Source organism: Manacus vitellinus, unplaced genomic scaffold (assembly GCF_001715985.3).
Source record: "Manacus vitellinus isolate BGI_N305 unplaced genomic scaffold, ASM171598v3 scaffold_118_pilon, whole genome shotgun sequence".
NCBI lineage: Eukaryota > Metazoa > Chordata > Aves > Passeriformes > Pipridae > Manacus > Manacus vitellinus.
Window position 1 is genome coordinate 408,428 of NW_021938885.1, and position 17,646 is coordinate 426,073.

A 17,646-nucleotide genomic window follows, 5' to 3' on the forward strand; every position below is an offset into this window, starting at 1 on the left:
GCAGTGCAGTGTCACATCCCTGGGAAGGCACTGTCACATCCGTGACAGCAGGGAAAGGCAGTGCAGTGTCACATCCCTGGGAAGGCACTGTCACATCCGTGACAGCAGGGAAAGGCAGTGCAGTGTCACATCCCTGGGAAGACACAGCCATACTCTCTGTGACAGCAGGGAAAGGCAGTGCAATGTCACATCCCAGGGAAGGCACTGTCGCATCCCTGTGACAGCAAAGTAAGGCAGTGCAGTGTCACATCTCTGGAAAGGCAGAGCCATATTCTCTGTGACAGCAGGGAAAGGCAGTGCAGTGTCACAGCCCTGGGAAGGCAGAGTTGACCACACTGAAGCCAGGAGACACTTCCAGTGTCATCGCTGCCAGTCTCCACTTCCAGCCCCTGTCACTATTCTTTGGGCTTGCCAAGCCCCCCCCAAGCTCTCCCCACGCCTGCTCTGCACTGTGCACAATGCCCTGCTCCAGCAGCACTAATTTTCTGGGAGAAGCTGTTCCCTGCTGATTATGCCTGTTCCCGAACTGCTAATGACTGTTCCCAAGCTGATAATGACTGTTCCCAGCCCAGCTGGGCACAGGGCTGTGATTCCTTTGGGCATGGACACACGGAACTCTCCTAGGGCAGAGGAGGGGAACGGGGAAATGACAGTGTCTATGCTCACCTGGGCAGGGTGACACATCGCCCTGATAGAAATTTGTTGAACTCAGGACAGTCTCCTGGATCCCAGAGTGGTGGGACTCGTGATTCCCAGTGCTGCTGCTCCCACAGCCCTGTGTCCACCCCTGTCGGAAAAAACCCTCTCACGGGAATACCAGGGATGTATTTTAGATCCACATAAGGGAGCGCAGAGGGACGTGTCTGCTCCTGGGTTTGGGTCAGACTAGCAGCCAGGCTTTCTCCTAGTGAAGCCCTGGCACAGTCCTGCCCGTGGAAGAGCTTTCTGTGGAATTTTTGGGTGTTTTTCTCCCCCAGAGCCAAGGTTGCTGTCAGTTCTCTCAGGACACACCTGCTGTGCTTCCCCCCCGTGCCGAGCAGGATCCAAGGCTCCAGGCCCTTCTCTCTGAGCGCGGCTGCCAGAGCCATTTTGGGCCGGGGCAGGTGGGGAGGTGACGAGGGGAAGGAGAAACTCACCTTGAAGGACGTGGCCGAGCTCCTGCGGAAGAAGGAATGTCGTCGTGTGGTGGTGATGGCCGGAGCCGGGATCAGCACACCCAGCGGCATCCCGGACTTCAGGTGATGCCTCTGTCCTCTTTGTCCTTTGCCAGTGCTGGGGGGGCCGAGTCTTCTCCATGGAAAGGGTGGTTGAACATTGGAAGGGGCTGCCCGGGGAGGTGGTGGAGTCCCCATCCCTGGAGGTATCCAAGGAACAGCTGGACGTGGCACTCAGCGCTCTGGGGTGGGTGACAAGGTCATGATCGGTCACAGGGTGGGCTCGACGACCTTCGGGGGCCTTTTCCAACCTAAATGATCCTGGGATTCTGTCTCCAGCCCAGGTAACGCTGGTGCTGCAGCCCCTCCCAGCTCCCCCCTGTCCGTGCAGGTCCCCCGGGAGCGGCCTGTACAGCAACCTGGAGCAGTACGACATCCCGTACCCCGAGGCCATCTTCGAGCTGGGCTATTTCTTTGTCAACCCCAAGCCTTTCTTCACCCTGGCCAAGGAGCTCTACCCCGGCAACTACCGCCCCAATTCCGCCCACTACTTCCTGCGGCTGCTGCACGACAAGGGGCTGCTCCTGCGCCTCTACACCCAGAACATCGACGGGCTGGAGAGACGTGAGTTCCCCCTCCCAGCAGCACCACCAGGAGGAGCTGGGGGGAGAAGCAGGACTGGGGAGATGTGCACGGGGAGCGTCTGGCTCAGTCCTTTCCCACATGCTATATTCCAGTGGCTGGGATCCCTCCCGACAAGCTGGTGGAAGCCCATGGCACCTTCGCCACTGCCACCTGTACGGTGTGTAAGAGGAACTTCCCCGGGGAGGACTTCAGGGTGAGTGGGCCCAGCCGGGCATCAACGCAGTAGTTAACACCAGGAGGCGTTAATTGTTATAATAATGACAGGTCCTCGGCCTGTTCTTTTGCCCTGGAAACAAGAGGGGATGAGACTCTGAGCTGGGCATTTCTGTGAGGACACGTGGTGGTTTCTGACCCCTGCGATGAGCAGTTTTGGGGTCTCTCCTTTCAGGGGGATGTCACGGGGGACAGGGTCCCTGTGACAGGCAGTTTTGGGGTCTCTCCTTTCAGGGGGATGTCATGGGGGACAGGGTCCCTGTGACAGGCAGTTTTGGGGTCTCTCCTTTCAGGGGGATGTCATGGGGGACAGGGTCCCTGTGACAGGCAGTTTTGGGGTCTCTCCTTTCAGGGGGATGTCATGGGGGACAGGGTCTCTGACAGGCAGTTTTGGGGTCTCTCCTTTCAGGGGGATGTCATGGGGGACAGGGTCTCTGACAGGCAGTTTTGGGGTCTCTCCTTTCAGGGGGATGTCATGGGGGACAGGGTCCCTCGCTGCCCTGTGTGCACCGGAGTTGTGAAGCCTGACATCGTGTTCTTCGGTGAGGAGCTCCCGCAGCGCTTCCTCCTGCACCTGGCAGACTTCCCCCTGGCAGACCTGCTCTTCATCATTGGGACATCCCTGGAGGTCTGGGAATAAGGGGAGCCCAAGGGGGAAAAAGGCGCTCGGAAAACAGGGGCTCCGGAGGGGAGAGAGGGCTTAGAGGAGAAGGCGAGAAACTGGGTTTAGGGAGGTGAAATCTGAGGTGGAGGGTAAGAAATAGGGTGCAGGTGCTCCGAGAGACCCTCTAGAAACCAGGAGGGCACCTGGAGAGCCTTGGGGTCACTTCAGGAAAGGCCACCAGGTGACACCGTGACCCATCGAGAGCCGGGGTGGCTGAGCCTACAGCGGGGGAACCATCACACACTCAGCAGTTCTGAGCCTGGAACTGGTGGCTGTGGCAGGGTGACGGTCCCCCTGCCCTCCCGGTTCCCCCCTCAGGTGGAGCCCTTTGCCAGCCTGGCCGGAGCCGTGCGCAGCTCCGTGCCCCGGGTCCTCATCAACCGGGAGCTCGTGGGCCCCTTCGCGTGGCAGCAGCGCCACAACGACGTGGCCCAGCTCGGGGACGTGGTCGGGGGCGTCGAGAAGCTGGTGGAGCTGCTGGGCTGGAACGACGAGATGCAAACACTGATCCAGAAGGAGAAAGAGAAGGTGGGAAGGGGCTCTGAGCCCCACCTCCCCCCTCAGCCTTTGCATTCCCTGTGCTGGGGTTATCCCGGGAGCGGGTTTGTGCTTGCTGAGGCTGCCTGCTGTCTGCCTCCACGGGGAAGGACTGCAGCAGGGCTAAAAAACCCCAAACCAACCCAAACCTGAGTGCTGTTTCACAGCCAGGGTGCCAGAGCAGAGTGCTGTGGGCTGAACGTGTCCGTGGTAGATGGGAAGATGCAGATCTGCCAGTCCCAGATGAAATAGGAATGTGGAAAAGGGCAGGATTTCGCCTTTGATCATTTCTTTCCCTGTGCCATTCTCACATCTGTAAACTTCTGGGATCTTCAGGAGTGAGAAATTGCAGGGGAACAAGTCCTTAATTATTAGAGTTCAGTGCTGCTGTTAATTACTGCATTGCTGTAGACCACTGGGAAGATTTTTCCATATTTGACATCAAACAGTTGTATTTTTTAGGGATACACTGCCCATACGTGATTTCTTCATAAAATCTGGCTCCAAGATTCCAGTTTTTAGATCCAGGTTGTTCTCATTTTCATCAGATCGTGAGGCAGGAATTGAGTAGGAATTCTTAAGTCTTTTGGCCAGGTTTCTGATTTTTTTGGTACAAACGTTCTGGGGTCCAGCCAGCCCTTGGCTTGATGCTTGTGCTGCTCTGAATCCCTGATGGATAATGCTGATAGAGAAAGAAAACTAAGGCCAGGTTGGACAGGGCTTGGAGCAATCTGGTCTAGTGGAAGGTGTCCCTGCCCATGGCAGGGGGTGGAACGAGATGAGCTTTAAGGTCCCTTCCAACCCAAACCATCCTGGGATTCTGTGAAAGCTGCGGGGATGGTGCTTGGAGCTGGAATGTTTGATGCTCCCTGGCAAACGCTGTGCTCTCCCTGTTTTCAGCTGGATGCAAAGGACAAGTAGGACGGTGCTCCTGCCACCCCTCAGCACATCACTTGATGATGTCCAGCCATAAATGTCACCAGCAAGTGGCAGGGCGCTCGTGCCAGCACGTCCAGCGAGCTCCGTGTCTGCAGGTGGCCGTTTGGATCTGCCTCCTTCCAGCTGTCCATCCCGGAGCCCCTTGCTGGGGCTGGTTCTAGGGAGCAGGAGCTGGGAATGCCAGGAGTCTGGAGCAAGTTTTCCAGCTCCAACTGGACTGAGCATCCGAGGTCTCTCCCCCACAGCCACTGTTCCCTTGGCCACGATCCTGAGCTGCTGCAGACTGTGTTGGTTCTTCCATGAAATCTCTGCTAATCAGGGTGCAGTCTGGGGGCAGGGGGGCTGCCCCCCATTCCCATTCCAGCTCAAGCTGCTGCGGGATTTCTGAATCACTAGAGTGTTAATTATTTAATAATAAAGAGATATAATTCATTTCTGGATGTCACCTGAGGGGTTTTCTGTAAAGTCACACCTTTCCTGGGGTTTGAGCACGTTCTGTCCCCACCACTTCTCTCTTGACCTGCTTTTTGGTACATTTTTTTCCTTTTTCCCCCCTCACACAAGTGCCTTTCCCTGCTGTAGATGCCACCCTGAGGGGTGGCATTACCACAGCCCTGCAGCCATGTCCTGCTCTGTCCCAAACCTGCCACAACACAATGCAGAGCCTCCTGGCACATGGATCCACACTGAAAACGCTGGGGACTTGTTTTTAACAAACTTGTTTTTTTGCTTCCCAAAAAAAACCAATTCCATGATTCTGTGAATGCCTCATGCAAAGTGCCCTGTGCCAAGCCCAGCCCCTGCTCCGGGGCATTCCAGGCCAGGCCTGGCAGCTGCTCTGAGGGATTTAAAGCACTCTGGAAAATTAAAACAACAATATCAGAGGTAATTGCATTAAAAACACCAATCCCCCCTTTTCCTTTTGCACGGAAAGCTTGGGAGAGCTTCAACAGCTGGGAAGGGATCAGGGTCTGTGTCTGCACCCACAAGGGCTGTGGTGGGTTTTTTACTAGTTAAAAAAAAAAAAAAAAGAGAAAGATGCTGTTGGCCCAAAACCTCCCACTGTGACAGAGCGGGGCTGTGCCAGCCCAGCAGCCCGGCCGTGACCCTTGGGGGTCAGTTTTACATCAGTTACTGGCACTTCAACCATTACTAAACAATTCTTTATCACCGAGGAGCTAAACAGAATCCCAGAATCATCCACGTTGGAAAAGACCTCCAAGATCATCGAGTCCGCCCTGTGACTGATCTCCACCTTGTCCCCCAGCCCAGAGCACTGAGTGCCACGTCCAGTCATTCCTTGGACACCTGCAGGGGTGGGGACTCCACCACCTCCCTGGGCAGCCCCTGCCAATGCCTGACCACCCTTTCTATGAGGAAGTTCTTCCTGATGTCCAACCTGAACCTCCCCTGGCACAACTTGAGGCTGTTTCCTCTTATCCTGTCCCTTCTTCCCTGGGAGCAGAGCCCAACACCACCCCCCCCCGGCTCCCCCCTCCTGTCAGGGGGTTGCAGAGGTTGAGAAGGTTCCCCCTGAGCCTCCTTTGCTCCAGGCTGAGCCCCCCCAGCTCCCTCAGCTGCTCCTGCTGCTCCAGCCCCTTCCCCATCTCTGTTTCCTTCTCTGGACACACTCCAGCACCACCTCCTCGCCATGAGGGGTGGTCACAGAGCTGGACACAGCACTGGAGGCACCTCAGGAGTGCCCAGCACAGAGGGAAAACAGAGCAAAGCACCTCTCCAGCTCTTCCCCTCCAAGACCACGCTCAGAAACACCCCCAGCTCCTAAGGACACACAGGCAGGAACACCTGGGAACACCTCTGCCGTGGGTTCCCAGGGATTTCCTCGCGGTCGAGGAATCACAGCCACGTGCCCACGTGTCAGGTTGGCTTTATTCAAGCGTCACTTGTGCATTCCTACTCGTGACAGGACATTTGGGAACTGGGGTACATGAGACGAACGGGAAGGTTTTCTTTCAAAAGAAAACAGAAGTAAAAATAAAGACAAATCTACACCAGGCCTGAGAGCGGCCCCTGGGGCACAGAGAGACCCGGGGACAGCGAGGAGGAGCGAAGGACGGAGCACAGGTGTTGGCCTTTCCTTTGGAAAGTGGGATTTGGGGAGAGGCGAATGCCCAAACCCAGCTGGCTGGTGACAGGGACAGTGCCCAGTGCCAGGGAAGGGCCATCAGAGCATTCCCAGCAGCCACCCACACGCTCTCTCCCGTGGCCAGTGGGATGCTGGAAGCTTCCTCAAAGGCCTCGCTCAGTTTCCCTCTGTCCGCCCACGGGCTCCAGGTGCACACGGACACCGGTGCACTCGGACACAGCCTCCTGCACCACACCCTGCGGATCCCACTCCCCAGGAGCTGCTGTGATTCATGGCCCACACCCCTCTCCAGCAGACCCCCCCTTCCCACAGCATTCCCAGGGAGCAGCCCCCCACTGTGGGGCCGGGCACACGCAGGAGGCTCCGTGGATTGACAGACCCTGATGGAGCGGCAGGAAGAGCCTCTCCCTGACACTTCTTCCCAAACAGCACGCATTTAAATCAAAAAATCCTACTGGAAAGTCCCGGAAGCGATTTGGAGTGTGAAATCCTGAAGGCTGCCGACAGGAGAGATCAAGGTGGAGCCAGGCCACGGAGACCTCTGGAAGGAGAGGTGGCTATGGAGCTGGGAAGGAGGCAGGTGTTCCGTGTGGTGGGCTGTGAGGGATCCAGGCTGGATACGGATCCTGCAGGGAGAGTCCTGGCCCAGTGCCAGCCTCTGGGTGCAGCACCAGTTCCCGAGGGAGAGTGGCTGGAGCCCAGCTCTCCGTGGCTGGGGCAGGAGCCGGGTCAGTCCAGCCCCAGGTCCGAGTCGGACGACGAGCGCTCGTCGGCCATGCTGCGGATGGCGTTTTCCATGGGCGCCAGGTTTCCGCTCGGAGTGATGCCCATGGGCTGGATCACCTTCTCCCTGCAGCCAGGAAAGGTAAGGCAGAGCTGCTGGAGAGCAGAGGAACAGACCAGGAATACAGTAGGAATGCAGGGCTTGTGGAAATGGCCCGGAATACCCAAGGCACCACTAAGGATCCCTTCTGAGAAATGGGGACAGTCCCAGCCCTAAAACCTCCAGCGTGGCAAGGCAATGGCTGGAAGCACAATCCACAAACAATACCATTCCCATGCTCAGGTTCCCTGGAACAGGCTCATTTCTAGAGTCCTGTTCTGTGTGGTTCAGGATTCCCACAGGAAAACTAGCACTGGTGTCTGTGTTCCTCTCCCTCTAACACGTGATGGGAGTACACGTGTTACTTCCCTCCCTTCCTGAACAGGAGCACCTGTGAAAGATGAATGAGGGATGACTGGAGAAAGCTTTCCAGCAGAGAAAGGGGCTGGTGGCACTGGCTGTCCCCAAAATGCTGCTTCCTCCTGAGCAGCCTGGCCAGGACTGAGACCGCTGTCCTTCCTGAGTTCCTGGACAAACATGGCAAGCAGGTGTTTGGGAACAGCGCAGGCACAGCAAGGAATTTTGCAGTGTCCCATCGTGCCAAAGCTGAGGGAAGAGTTTCTCCAGGTATCCCCACCGCTCCCTCTCCTAAGTCCCTTCAGGCCTTGGGAATGCAGCCAAAGGAAGGCCTGTGACAGATGTACCCCCGACACGCAGGTGTGGACACGGACACACACCCACGCCCCGGTACCTGGACAACTTGTCGAACATATTGACCAACTTCATGGCTTCGTGCTCCTTCTGCTCCTCTGTCATCCCTTCCATGGGGTTGGGAAGCTTCTCCTCCACACGGCCCGTCACGGGGTTGATGCTGCGCGGACGACAGTGAGGTCAGGGCACGGGAGAGGGGACAGCAGGGGGACAAAGGGCTGCCTGGGATCCTCCTGTGCCTCATGGAGCAGAGGAATGGCACGGCAGGGCTGGCTGTCACCTCTGCTCGTGCCCTTAGTGCCCAAGTGCCATCACAGTTCTATGGGGGCTTCCAACCTACATCCTTAAAAACCCTGCCCATTTCTCCAGCAGGAGCAACACCCCCTCCTGCCAATGCCACAGTGCCACTGGAAACTGGGTGCACAAGGCCAGGTGACACTTCCTCCCTCTCCTCAAGGTCGGAGGCAAAAGCTAATGGAGAAAATCCCAAGAAACCCAACCTGCAGGGACACTGAAAAGGAAGCTGGTGAGTGCGGGATACATAGGTGGGCACAGACCTGGGGCTGTCCCCACACACCTCCCACCCTCCAGGTACCACCCACTGCAGAGTAAAAGAGAGGGAAAGGGCAAAAGAGAGGGAAGGGAAAAAGAGAAGCCAAAAACCAGCTGGGTGCAACAGCACTGGGCTCTGGAGAGGGAGAGGAGCCATGGGCACGTGGAAGAGCAGGACAGGGAGATGGCAGGAGGCAGATGGAGAGGGATAGAGCAGGAATGGGAGGAAGATGTGGAAAGAAGGGTGCTCTAGAGGGGGAGCAGACTTCTTTACTTGGGCTTTGCCTCTTTGTACTCCTCCGTGTCCGTGTCTTCATCCTCCGAGTACTCCCCCTCTTCCCGGCCGCCGGCCATGAGGCCCCGCGCCGCCAGCAGCCCCGCAGCGTTCCCGTACCCCGTGTACTTCACAAACCGGGACACTGCCGGGAGAAGGACAGAGACCACGCTGTGCTCCCCCTCCTGCCTCCAGCCCCACGGTCACACCAGGCCACAGAGACCCAGGGACACTGACAGGGGGACAGCAGCCACGGGCGGGGGGCTCAACGTGGGCCAGGCTGTCTGCAGGGTGCTGGGGTGGCCCGAGCACAGCTTGTTCCTCACTGCTGGTCTGAGAGACAGCACCTCCTTCCCACAGAGCTCCCGGAACCCTCCCCTTTTCCCTGTCCCCAGGGGAGGTCCCTCACGGAGGGACCCCATCCAACGCACTCTGGCTCTCCCGGAGCCCACCTTGAGGGGCCCCCCCGTCAAAGCCCCCCCAGACCCCGGGACTCACCGCTCTCCTTGCAGAGCACGAAGAGGAACTCGGCGGCGCAGTGCTTGACGTCGGTGTCGATGTGGGTCATGAGCCTCACCAGCTTGTTCCGCAGGGAATTCCCCACCTCCGGCCGGTTCCGCACGTCCCGCAGCGGCGGCAGCACCTGGGGACGTGGGAGAAACACTGTGGGTGCCAGAGGCCTCAACCACCCACGCGAGAACCCGGAGGTGTGTGGAGGGCAGCCATAACCAGGGGTTTGCTCGTCTCCTCTCCCCTCAGGGCAGCGTCCCTGACCTCGGGGCTGAGCACAGCGTACCCTGGCCTTCAGGAACTTCCTGGTCTGGCGGTGGACACGGGCACTCTCCGTCAGCAGGTTCAGCACAGGGGTCAGGCTCTCCTTCAGCTTGTGGCCCTGCAGAAACATCCCCAAAAGGAGCAGCACGTCAGTCATGCCGAGCTCAGCCTGTCCGGCTCACGCTGGAGAACACGAGTACGGTCTGCCGGGGAGACGGATGGACACAAAGCTTCCCGGTCCCTGCCACAGGCATTCAGTACCTCCTCCCTCCCCACACCACACAGCTCGCCATGGCACAGGCAGTGCCAGAAATCCTTGGGCAAGGCATCCGGGGCAGAAAAGTGCAGTGGTAAAATTCTGAGGCCCTTTGGGATAACTCCCGAGGCTGAAAACCACGGTCAGCTTGAAAATAATGCAAATTCAGGCCTCCAGAGGCTTTCACTGCTGAGTGAAACAGGGCTAATATGTCAATCACCCAGTTAATCATCCATTGTTCCACTGATCTCACTGATCTTTGAGGGCCTGCAGCCCTCAAAGCAATGACAGTCACCTTCCTGTCCATGGATGTTGGTTTAGTCCCATCGACCACAGCTCTGCCAAGAGCTGCCCTTTCTACAACCCCAAACCAAGCATGCTGGCACTGGGCTCTTCCAGGCTGAGGAAAAGGTGCCCTGAACCTGTGGGAAAGAGCAGTGAGGACCCCCCCCAGCCCTCACCCTGTCCAGGCGGCGCTCCAGGAAATCCAGGAGGATGCTGACTGCATCCATGTTGACACCCATGTACTCCAGCGAGCCCGGTCGCACTTTGGGGGTCAGGAGCACATCCAGACACTTGAGGGGCAGGTTGCCCAGCAGGTTGACTGTGTGGCTACATGTGTGAAAGGGAAGAGAAGAGAACACATAGTGATGGAGCTTTGCTCACACGAGTCCTTCAGCTCTGTGGAAATGAAGGTCTGTCATTAACTTCCAGGAGTGCGAGGACCCCGCGATCCAAGTTGTCTTGGAGCACCCCAGGCTCCACACACCACTGAAAGGGAATAACTGAAACTGCTTTTTAGGCAGCTGAACTGTGTGCTGGGGACTCTAAAGAGACTTCAGTGACAACTGAGAACCCAGGGGATTTGACAGAGCCAGCCTGGGTGATCAAAGGTGCGTCTCTGTGTTGTCCTGCTGTGTCACTCCTCCTCACCATGATGATCCAACACCAGCACTGCTTGGTTTTCCCCTGACTGCGTGTTCTTGGGGACAGAACCGTGTCACCTTGCTCCAAGCAGACACCCCTGCACCAGTAATGCCCGGCAACATGACACAGCCAATTTCTCAGCATGGCTTAAGGCTAATTAAGGCCACCTCACGGACTCTTCACCAAAAGCAGCACAAGTCTGCTCTGGCCAGTTGCCCACTGAGATGGCTGTCGCTGTAGGGACAGCCTGACAAAGGACATTGGAAGAGGATCATGTGCCTGGGGGAGCCCTGCTCCAGGGGCAGCTCGAGGCCCAGGTGGTTCCCAGCACTCACCTGTGGAACTCCTCAGTCCTGTCCTCGCCGTCGGCCGAGATCATGAGGCAGTGGCGCAGGAGGGCACCCAAGTGCCGGTACAGAGCAGCATCTTCCTGGCCCCAAAATGGAAAATGGAAACCTTGATCAGCAAAGGGGATCCCACACGTCCCAGAGCCTGCTGCCCCTGCAGCCACAGCCTGATCATGCACAGCGGGGTGTTCAAGGGGAAGCAGCCTCCCAGTTCTCCTTTTGGGGCCAACACGTGGTCTTCCAGCTGCCCGACACACTTCCACTCACTCTGTGACACTGAGTTAAGGGCTGGACTAGGCTCCAAAATGCTCCATGGATTAGCCAGAGGGATGGTGTTCTCCATCACACCTCCTTCTGACCTTGGCCTTAAGGTGAAGAGGTACCTGGCCACACTCAGACATGAATTATCTGGGGGCTCTGCTCTCCCTCTCGCTCAGCAAATCACATCATTAAGGGAAAATCCCCAACTTTTAAATGGGAATGCTCTAAATGCTGTAAGGGTTAATACTGCACTGGACAGAGGCAGTGCCTGGGGCACACCTGAGTCCCTCACCACTCTGACATGTACCTGGGGCTGCACGAGGACCAGTCGGGGACAGGAGGAAATGCAAGGGAGGAGAAAAGCAGCAAAGCCAGATCCCGGGGACGGGTGAGCACCACAGACCCGAGGAGCTTACCTCGTCCACTTCCCTCTTGCTGGAATCAAAGGTGATGTTGAAGAGCACTTTGAGGATCTCCATGGCTCGCTCCGTCTCCTGCCGGGGCAAAGGCGGGAGAAGCCCCTCCTCGCCGGCGACTTCGTAGGGGTCCAACCACTTCACGCCGAGCGTCAGCTCCAGGGTGTCTGCCATCAGGCTGACCCCCCGCAGCTCCTGGGCGAGCTGCTGCCGGATGTCCACCCTCAGGGCCGTCAGCAGGAACAGCAGGCGCAGGTCGAAGAACTTGACGTCGTGAGGGAGGCTCCGCTCGTTGTAGAGCTTGATGCGCCGCGCCAGCCCCACCACCAGCCGGGCCTCGGCCGTCAGCTCCTGCGCCCGCGGGCTGCTGAACACGATGTTGCACAGGCATTTGAGGGATTCCAGGATCACGTCCAAGTCCGGGACCTCCCGGATGAGCTCCTCCGAGTAGTCGATGCCGGCGTGCCTGGAGAGGGTCTTCAGGCCTTCCTCGGTGGCGAAAGGGCCGAGGCAGTGCTTGTCCCGGGACAGGATGCGGATGCTCTCCAGGCAGGTGACCTGGCAGGACGGCTGCAGCTCCCTCTCCAGGAACTTGATCAGCAGCTGGGCCATTTTCTGTGCAGTTGGAAACAAGCAATGCCTGGGATACCAACAATTCCCAGTGCTCTTTCCAACCCTGTCACGCTCTGCCCTGGACAACGGGAGCATCACCTGGAGGTGGGTCTGCTCAGGTGTGCACTCAGCAGCACTCAGGAAGTGCCTGGCTCTGGCATTGGGTCCTGCACCAGTTTGGGCAAGAACAACCAGCAACACATGGCTGGGAGAGGGTACTGGGTGTAAAGGGAGGGCACAAACAGGTCACTGTTGTAGCTTTGCCCTGGTGAGGATGGTTCAGGCTGAGAGGGTTTGCCTGACCACTGGATTAAGGGCAAAAACCTCCCTCAGCCCTTCACCTCAGGGCTTCCCTCAGGAGTCACCATGCATTTGACAGCAGCTCTCTGCTCCTGTGCGAGATCAGGGAGGCACCTGCTCCAGAGCATCCACAAACAGATGGAGAGGTGGAGAGAGGCATCAGAGAACCACCAAGGGAGGGCCACAGGACCCAAGGGAGATGAGTAGAGCACATGATGCCCTGGGAAACGGAGGTGAAGAGACCTCAGGAGATTCAAATAAAGCAGCATCTCCTTAACCCCAGTGCTGCCTGGAGACCTACTGGCCCAGATCCTCCTTGGGTACAGACTGGCAGAGCCCCACTAACACAATTCACGGGAGCTGCAAAGCTCCTCCCTGTGGGGAACGGTGAGTCATGGAGGAGCACAGGAAAGGCCTCACAGCCACGGGCAGCTCGGGCTCAACCACGTGTGGCAACACTTCACATCACACCAGTAATGCCCACACACACAGCTGGGTGAGGTGAGAGCTCACCAGACCTCTAACACAACACGTCTGAAACCACGGATCTCTCCGTGATGTTAAAAGAGCAAAGGAACCCGAAAATGAGGTTTGCAACTGGCTAAACGCAGCCCCATCAGTTACACTTCAGAATAATCAGAGAATTGTTAAGGTTGCAGCCATTAATTGTAATCATTTAGGTTGGAAAAGATCTCCAAGGCCACCGAGTCCAATCTGTGACCCATCCCCACCTTGTCACCCGGCCCAGAGCACTGAGTGCCACATCTAGTTGTTCCTCCAGGGATGGGGACTCCACCACCTCCTTGGGCAGCCCCTTCCAGTGCCTGACAACCCTTTCCGTGAGGAAATTCCTCCTGATGCCCAACCTGAACCTCCCCTGGCGAAACGAAACTACTGAAGGAAGGAAGGAAGAAAAAAGGAACTTCAGTCCTTAATGTGAGGCTCCTGGAGTGCCCCATGGTCACACCCTGGGGAAGTGAGGAAATACAGCTGTTCCTCTGCTCCTTCCACGCAGAAGGCAGAGACAGTTTCAGATCCAGACGCAGCGAGCAAAGCCTTGGGCTGGCTCAGGGGAAAGAGACCCCAGGGCTGAACCACCGGGACACCCGAGCGCCAGGAACTGGTGGTGATGCTCGACTCATATTTCACAGCAGGCACCCCAAAAGCGGGACACTGTGCCTGGATCCATGTCCGGCAGCAAAGAGCTCGGATCTCGTCAGATCCAATCCCACACTTCGGGCTGTGCCTGGGCACGCTCCGCGTGGCAGCAGCTGGCACTGGCTCAGCCAAAGGAGGTCCTGTTCTCCACCCAGGTCGCCTGGTCTGCACTTGCTGTGCTAACATGGGCACTGGCACCATCCACCAGTGAACTGACCGCAAAACTGAGCCAGCTGGAAAATAATCCTGGGAACCCAGAGTTGTTCTTGCAGCAGAGCAGCCAGGACGAGGCTGGTCCGGCAGGAAGAGCTGCAGGAGCAGGAACAAGCAGTTCCTTCCCTCTGAGTGCCAGATCACACCAGCTTAAAGGATCTGCTAATACACAGTTCCAGGTAAATCCCACTGCTGGCTCCCAGTGGAACCCCTCACCCTTCCTGGGAGCCTGGGGATCACACCCATTACACCCATGGTTGGGACTGTATGGATCACAGGACCACTGCTAAGGCCAGATGGATGTTGACTTTTACCCAAAACACCAACTCCTGCTGGAAAAATCGGAGCCAGGTGCTCCAAGCGCACCATTCCCTGCCCAAGTTAATGGCAAACTCTCATTTCTTTCCCTGTGGGAGCTGCCTGCCAAGCCCAGCTGGACACAAGTATGGAGCAGCAGATTTACACACCGACCAAAGAGGAAAAGCAAGGAGCATGTGCCTACCTTCCTCTCCTCCCGCTCCTCATCCTCGAAGGTGAAGCACTGAGACTTCTGTGGAAAAAGCAAAACAAATCAGAGTAAGGAACAGGTTAAAACTCCACGGAACGAGGGCATTCCGCTGGAAAGCAGCAGGTCCCAAAACACGCTGCAACAGCAAACACACCTTCTCCCGACAGTCCCTGCCATGACAGGCATCACCCCTGGATCCACGGCACTGGCAGAATGCCATGGGTCAACCGATGGATGGATTTAGATTAAATCCCTCAGCAGCACAGTGGGTACCCATCCCAATCCCAATATCCCCTATGAGCCGGTAATTCCTCAGCTCAGTGACACCACCAAGCTGATGCTGCACACATCTCCCCTTGACATTTATTTGTTCCTTTTCCCGGCCTAAAAAAAGTGCTGTCTCCTTGGTACATGGCAATAGATCTTCGTGGTTACCCAGGTCAAGTTCTTTCAACACAAGGGGCCTGATCTCCACAGGTCCCCTTCCTAACAAACACTCCTGCTCTCCATTCACGGGAAACATTTCTGTTTCTGCCTTTTGGTTGTTCTTCACTGACAGTCTCCTTCCTGGCTCACCTGGAAGTCTCACCTGCTCCCATGGAACCTGAGAGCACAGGAGACCACAGGCTCCTGGGGAGAAGCAGCACTTCCCAGTGAATGAGGCTATCCTTGTTTACACCAAGAAAACCTTTGGTCTGAGCACGGAGAACAAAACTGTTTAAAATCCATAAAACACCGATGACGTGTGTGCAGCCACCAAGAGCCCAGGGATGGCTTTGGTCTGTCCAGCCTGGAAGCAGCGATGGACACAGCGACGCCCCAGGAGCAACAGCAGCCCCAGGGGGTGGGGGCAGGACAGGTGTATTCCCATCAGGCTGTGTGAGCTGATCCAGGCTGTTGGATCACATTACCAGTCCCAGCACTGCTTTGTTCCCCAGGCAGCCAGGCTCGTTCTTCCCCCAGCACGTCCTCTCTGCAGGCCCCAATCCCTTTTGGGGGTAATTTGGCCATACCTGGGGGTTTTGCTTTAGCTGCAGTTTATTCCCAGCAACCAAAAAACCTTTGTGTGTGCAACAGTGAATTAAAATAAATCCCCAGGAAAGGTTGCAGAACCATCAGTCTTGCAGCAAAAGCGATGCCAGGCCATGCCGGCTTTATGTGCAGTTTCATAATCCTCTTTGACTGCTCCATTTCCTTCAGACGGGCCAGCAAACCCTCTGGCTCGAGTTCCATATGCCTGATACACCAGGAAGGACCCAGCTGGGGGGGATCCACGGGAAATGCTGTGGTCTGGGGGCCTTGAGCCGGTCACACAGATGCTGTTTGCACCTCGATGACTCTGGTGTGGCACCCGCTTGTGGGTGCTGCTAACCCTCAGTGCTGTCCTCAACAGGGGTCTGTCTGCTCCTCCTCGTCCAAGATCTCCCCATTCCAAATCCGACTGCTACGAACAGTTCCACACTCCCTCTCTCACACACGCTTCTGCAAGATATTCCTCAGGTTTTCCCTGCTGGCTTCCCACCTACTCCAGCCTGGTGCAGAGTGAGTCACAGCGATCTGCAGGGCCAGCCCCTCCCGGGGGAACCCTCCGAAGGAAATTTCCCTGACAACCAGAGTCTGTTTCAAGCGGGATTTCACGGAATCACAGAGTCTCCTCAGTTGGAAGGGACATACAAGGATCACTCAGTCCCACTCCTGGCCCTGCTCAGCCCCAACAATCCCACCCTGTGCCTGAGAGCGTTGTCCAAATGCTCCTTGAGCTCCAGCAGCCTTGGGGTCGTGACCACTGCCCTGGGGAGCCTGTTCAGTGCCCAACCACCCTCTGGGGGAAGAATCTTTTTCCTAATATCTGTCCTAAACCTCCCCTGACACAGCTCCAGCTGTTCCCTCAGGTCCTGTCACTGGTCACAGCGAGCAGAGATCAGTGGTGCCCCTTGGAAGGAAGCTGTAAACAGCTGAGGTCTATCCTCAGTCTCCTCTTTTCAGGGCAGAAATTTACCCCCAGAGATAATCTTTTCCCACTTTATGGCTAGAAACACTCCCAACTCTGCTTCCAAATCGTCGGGTTTTGATATTCAGAGCTGTGCAGTCACCTCTAATCACCTTTGACTTGCAAATCCTGACGTTGTTTCACCTGCAGCTCCTCCCCGGCCTGTTTTATCACCCCCAAACCTGCCTCAACATAAAGGCTCCTCCTACTGGGTCCTTACACTGACTCTTATTTCCCTGCCAGGTTTTACTTGGCATGTCGATAATAATGTTTTTAAGAGCCCCTGACACCAGGGAGGGGTTGATGCTCACTCACCTCCTGGTTGTAGACCTGGAGCACCTTGAGAACCGTGTCCTGCTCCCCGCTTTCCAGCGTGGTGACCACAGCCCTGAGCTCCATTATCCCAACAGCTCAGCTACGGCACAACTGGGAGCGAGGGGACTTCCAGGGTGATGCAAAAGCACCTCGGCAGACAAATATCTGAGAGGGAAGAGAGAAAGGGGTGGGGAGAGGAAGGAGGGAAAAAACACAACACACACACACAAAAAACCACAAGTGATATTGCTCACGCTGCTGCATCCATAAAAGCGGAGCAGATGGATAACCCGAGCAAAGCTAGCACCAGCTTCCTCTCTCTCCCGCTAATCCTCTTCTTCCTCGCTTTGCTTTTCAATGTTTAATACGTGCCCTCCCAGGAAAGCGCTCAGGGAAAGCCTTCCCCCCACCAGCCGGGGATTAACGCGGAGCAGATAACAGCAGCTCCCTGAAATAGCTCCCTGCCGCCTCCTCCTCCTCCTCCTCCTCCCCGGTTGCCCTGATTCCTGCTGCCGCACAGGGGGGAAAATAACAAATAAACCCAGCAACATTCCCGCGGAGTGACAAGGGATGGAGCGGCGAGGCAGCCGGGCGGGAGAGCATCCTCCGGCTCCAGGCGGAGGTACCTTTCCAGGAGGTGGGAAGCAGATGAGGAGGGTTCCGCGGAGGGTCGGATTATGGCCGATCCCCGCACGCACAGCCCAAACGCGCGTCCGGAGCCGCCGTCCCCCGGGAGATGATGTCCCTGCCGCCAGTGCCAGGGAGCAGATGCGCAGGGACACGGGAGATGGGATTATTTCAGTCACGGCCCCGGTTTAAGGGCTCAGGGAGCCACGCGAGCCCGCGGTGCTGGGACGTGACTCCCGATGGGGGGAAATCCGGCAGATTTGGGTGCACAGGTGGACTTGGATACACGTTCAGCCTTCGTGTTGCCATGGGCCGTGTTCTGC

At 57.0% G+C, this 17,646-nt stretch overlaps 3 protein-coding genes across 3 annotated transcripts in view; 2 read left to right on the forward strand and 1 right to left on the reverse strand.

The window, feature by feature from the left end:
• The first annotated feature begins 953 nt into the window (after positions 1-953).
• On the forward strand, positions 954-4,584 carry SIRT3 (sirtuin 3). Its single transcript, XM_008933809.3, has 6 exons — positions 954-1,238; positions 1,546-1,778; positions 1,892-1,992; positions 2,479-2,640; positions 2,995-3,204; positions 4,114-4,584. Exons 1-6 carry the CDS (start codon positions 1,192-1,194, stop codon positions 4,132-4,134), a joined length of 774 nt encoding a protein of 257 aa, XP_008932057.1. The 5' UTR covers positions 954-1,191; the 3' UTR covers positions 4,135-4,584.
• A 1,441-nt stretch (positions 4,585-6,025) lies between these two features.
• Positions 6,026-17,586, reverse strand: RIC8A (RIC8 guanine nucleotide exchange factor A). The gene is made up of 11 exons (XM_018089142.2): positions 16,951-17,586; positions 16,697-16,861; positions 14,386-14,433; positions 11,601-12,215; positions 10,912-11,006; positions 10,111-10,261; positions 9,416-9,511; positions 9,118-9,262; positions 8,620-8,764; positions 7,834-7,953; positions 6,026-7,109 (listed from the first exon to the last, which is right to left on the reverse strand). Exons 2-11 carry the CDS (start codon positions 16,778-16,780, stop codon positions 6,989-6,991), a joined length of 1,620 nt encoding a protein of 539 aa, XP_017944631.2. The 5' UTR covers positions 16,781-16,861; positions 16,951-17,586; the 3' UTR covers positions 6,026-6,988.
• Positions 17,267-17,646, forward strand: part of BET1L (Bet1 golgi vesicular membrane trafficking protein like) — a 4,429-nt gene continuing 4,049 nt past the window's right edge. Inside the window, exon 1 of the mRNA XM_018089143.2 lies at positions 17,267-17,333. Coding sequence (XP_017944632.1) covers positions 17,267-17,333 — 67 coding nt within the window. The remainder of the gene's footprint in view (positions 17,334-17,646) is intronic.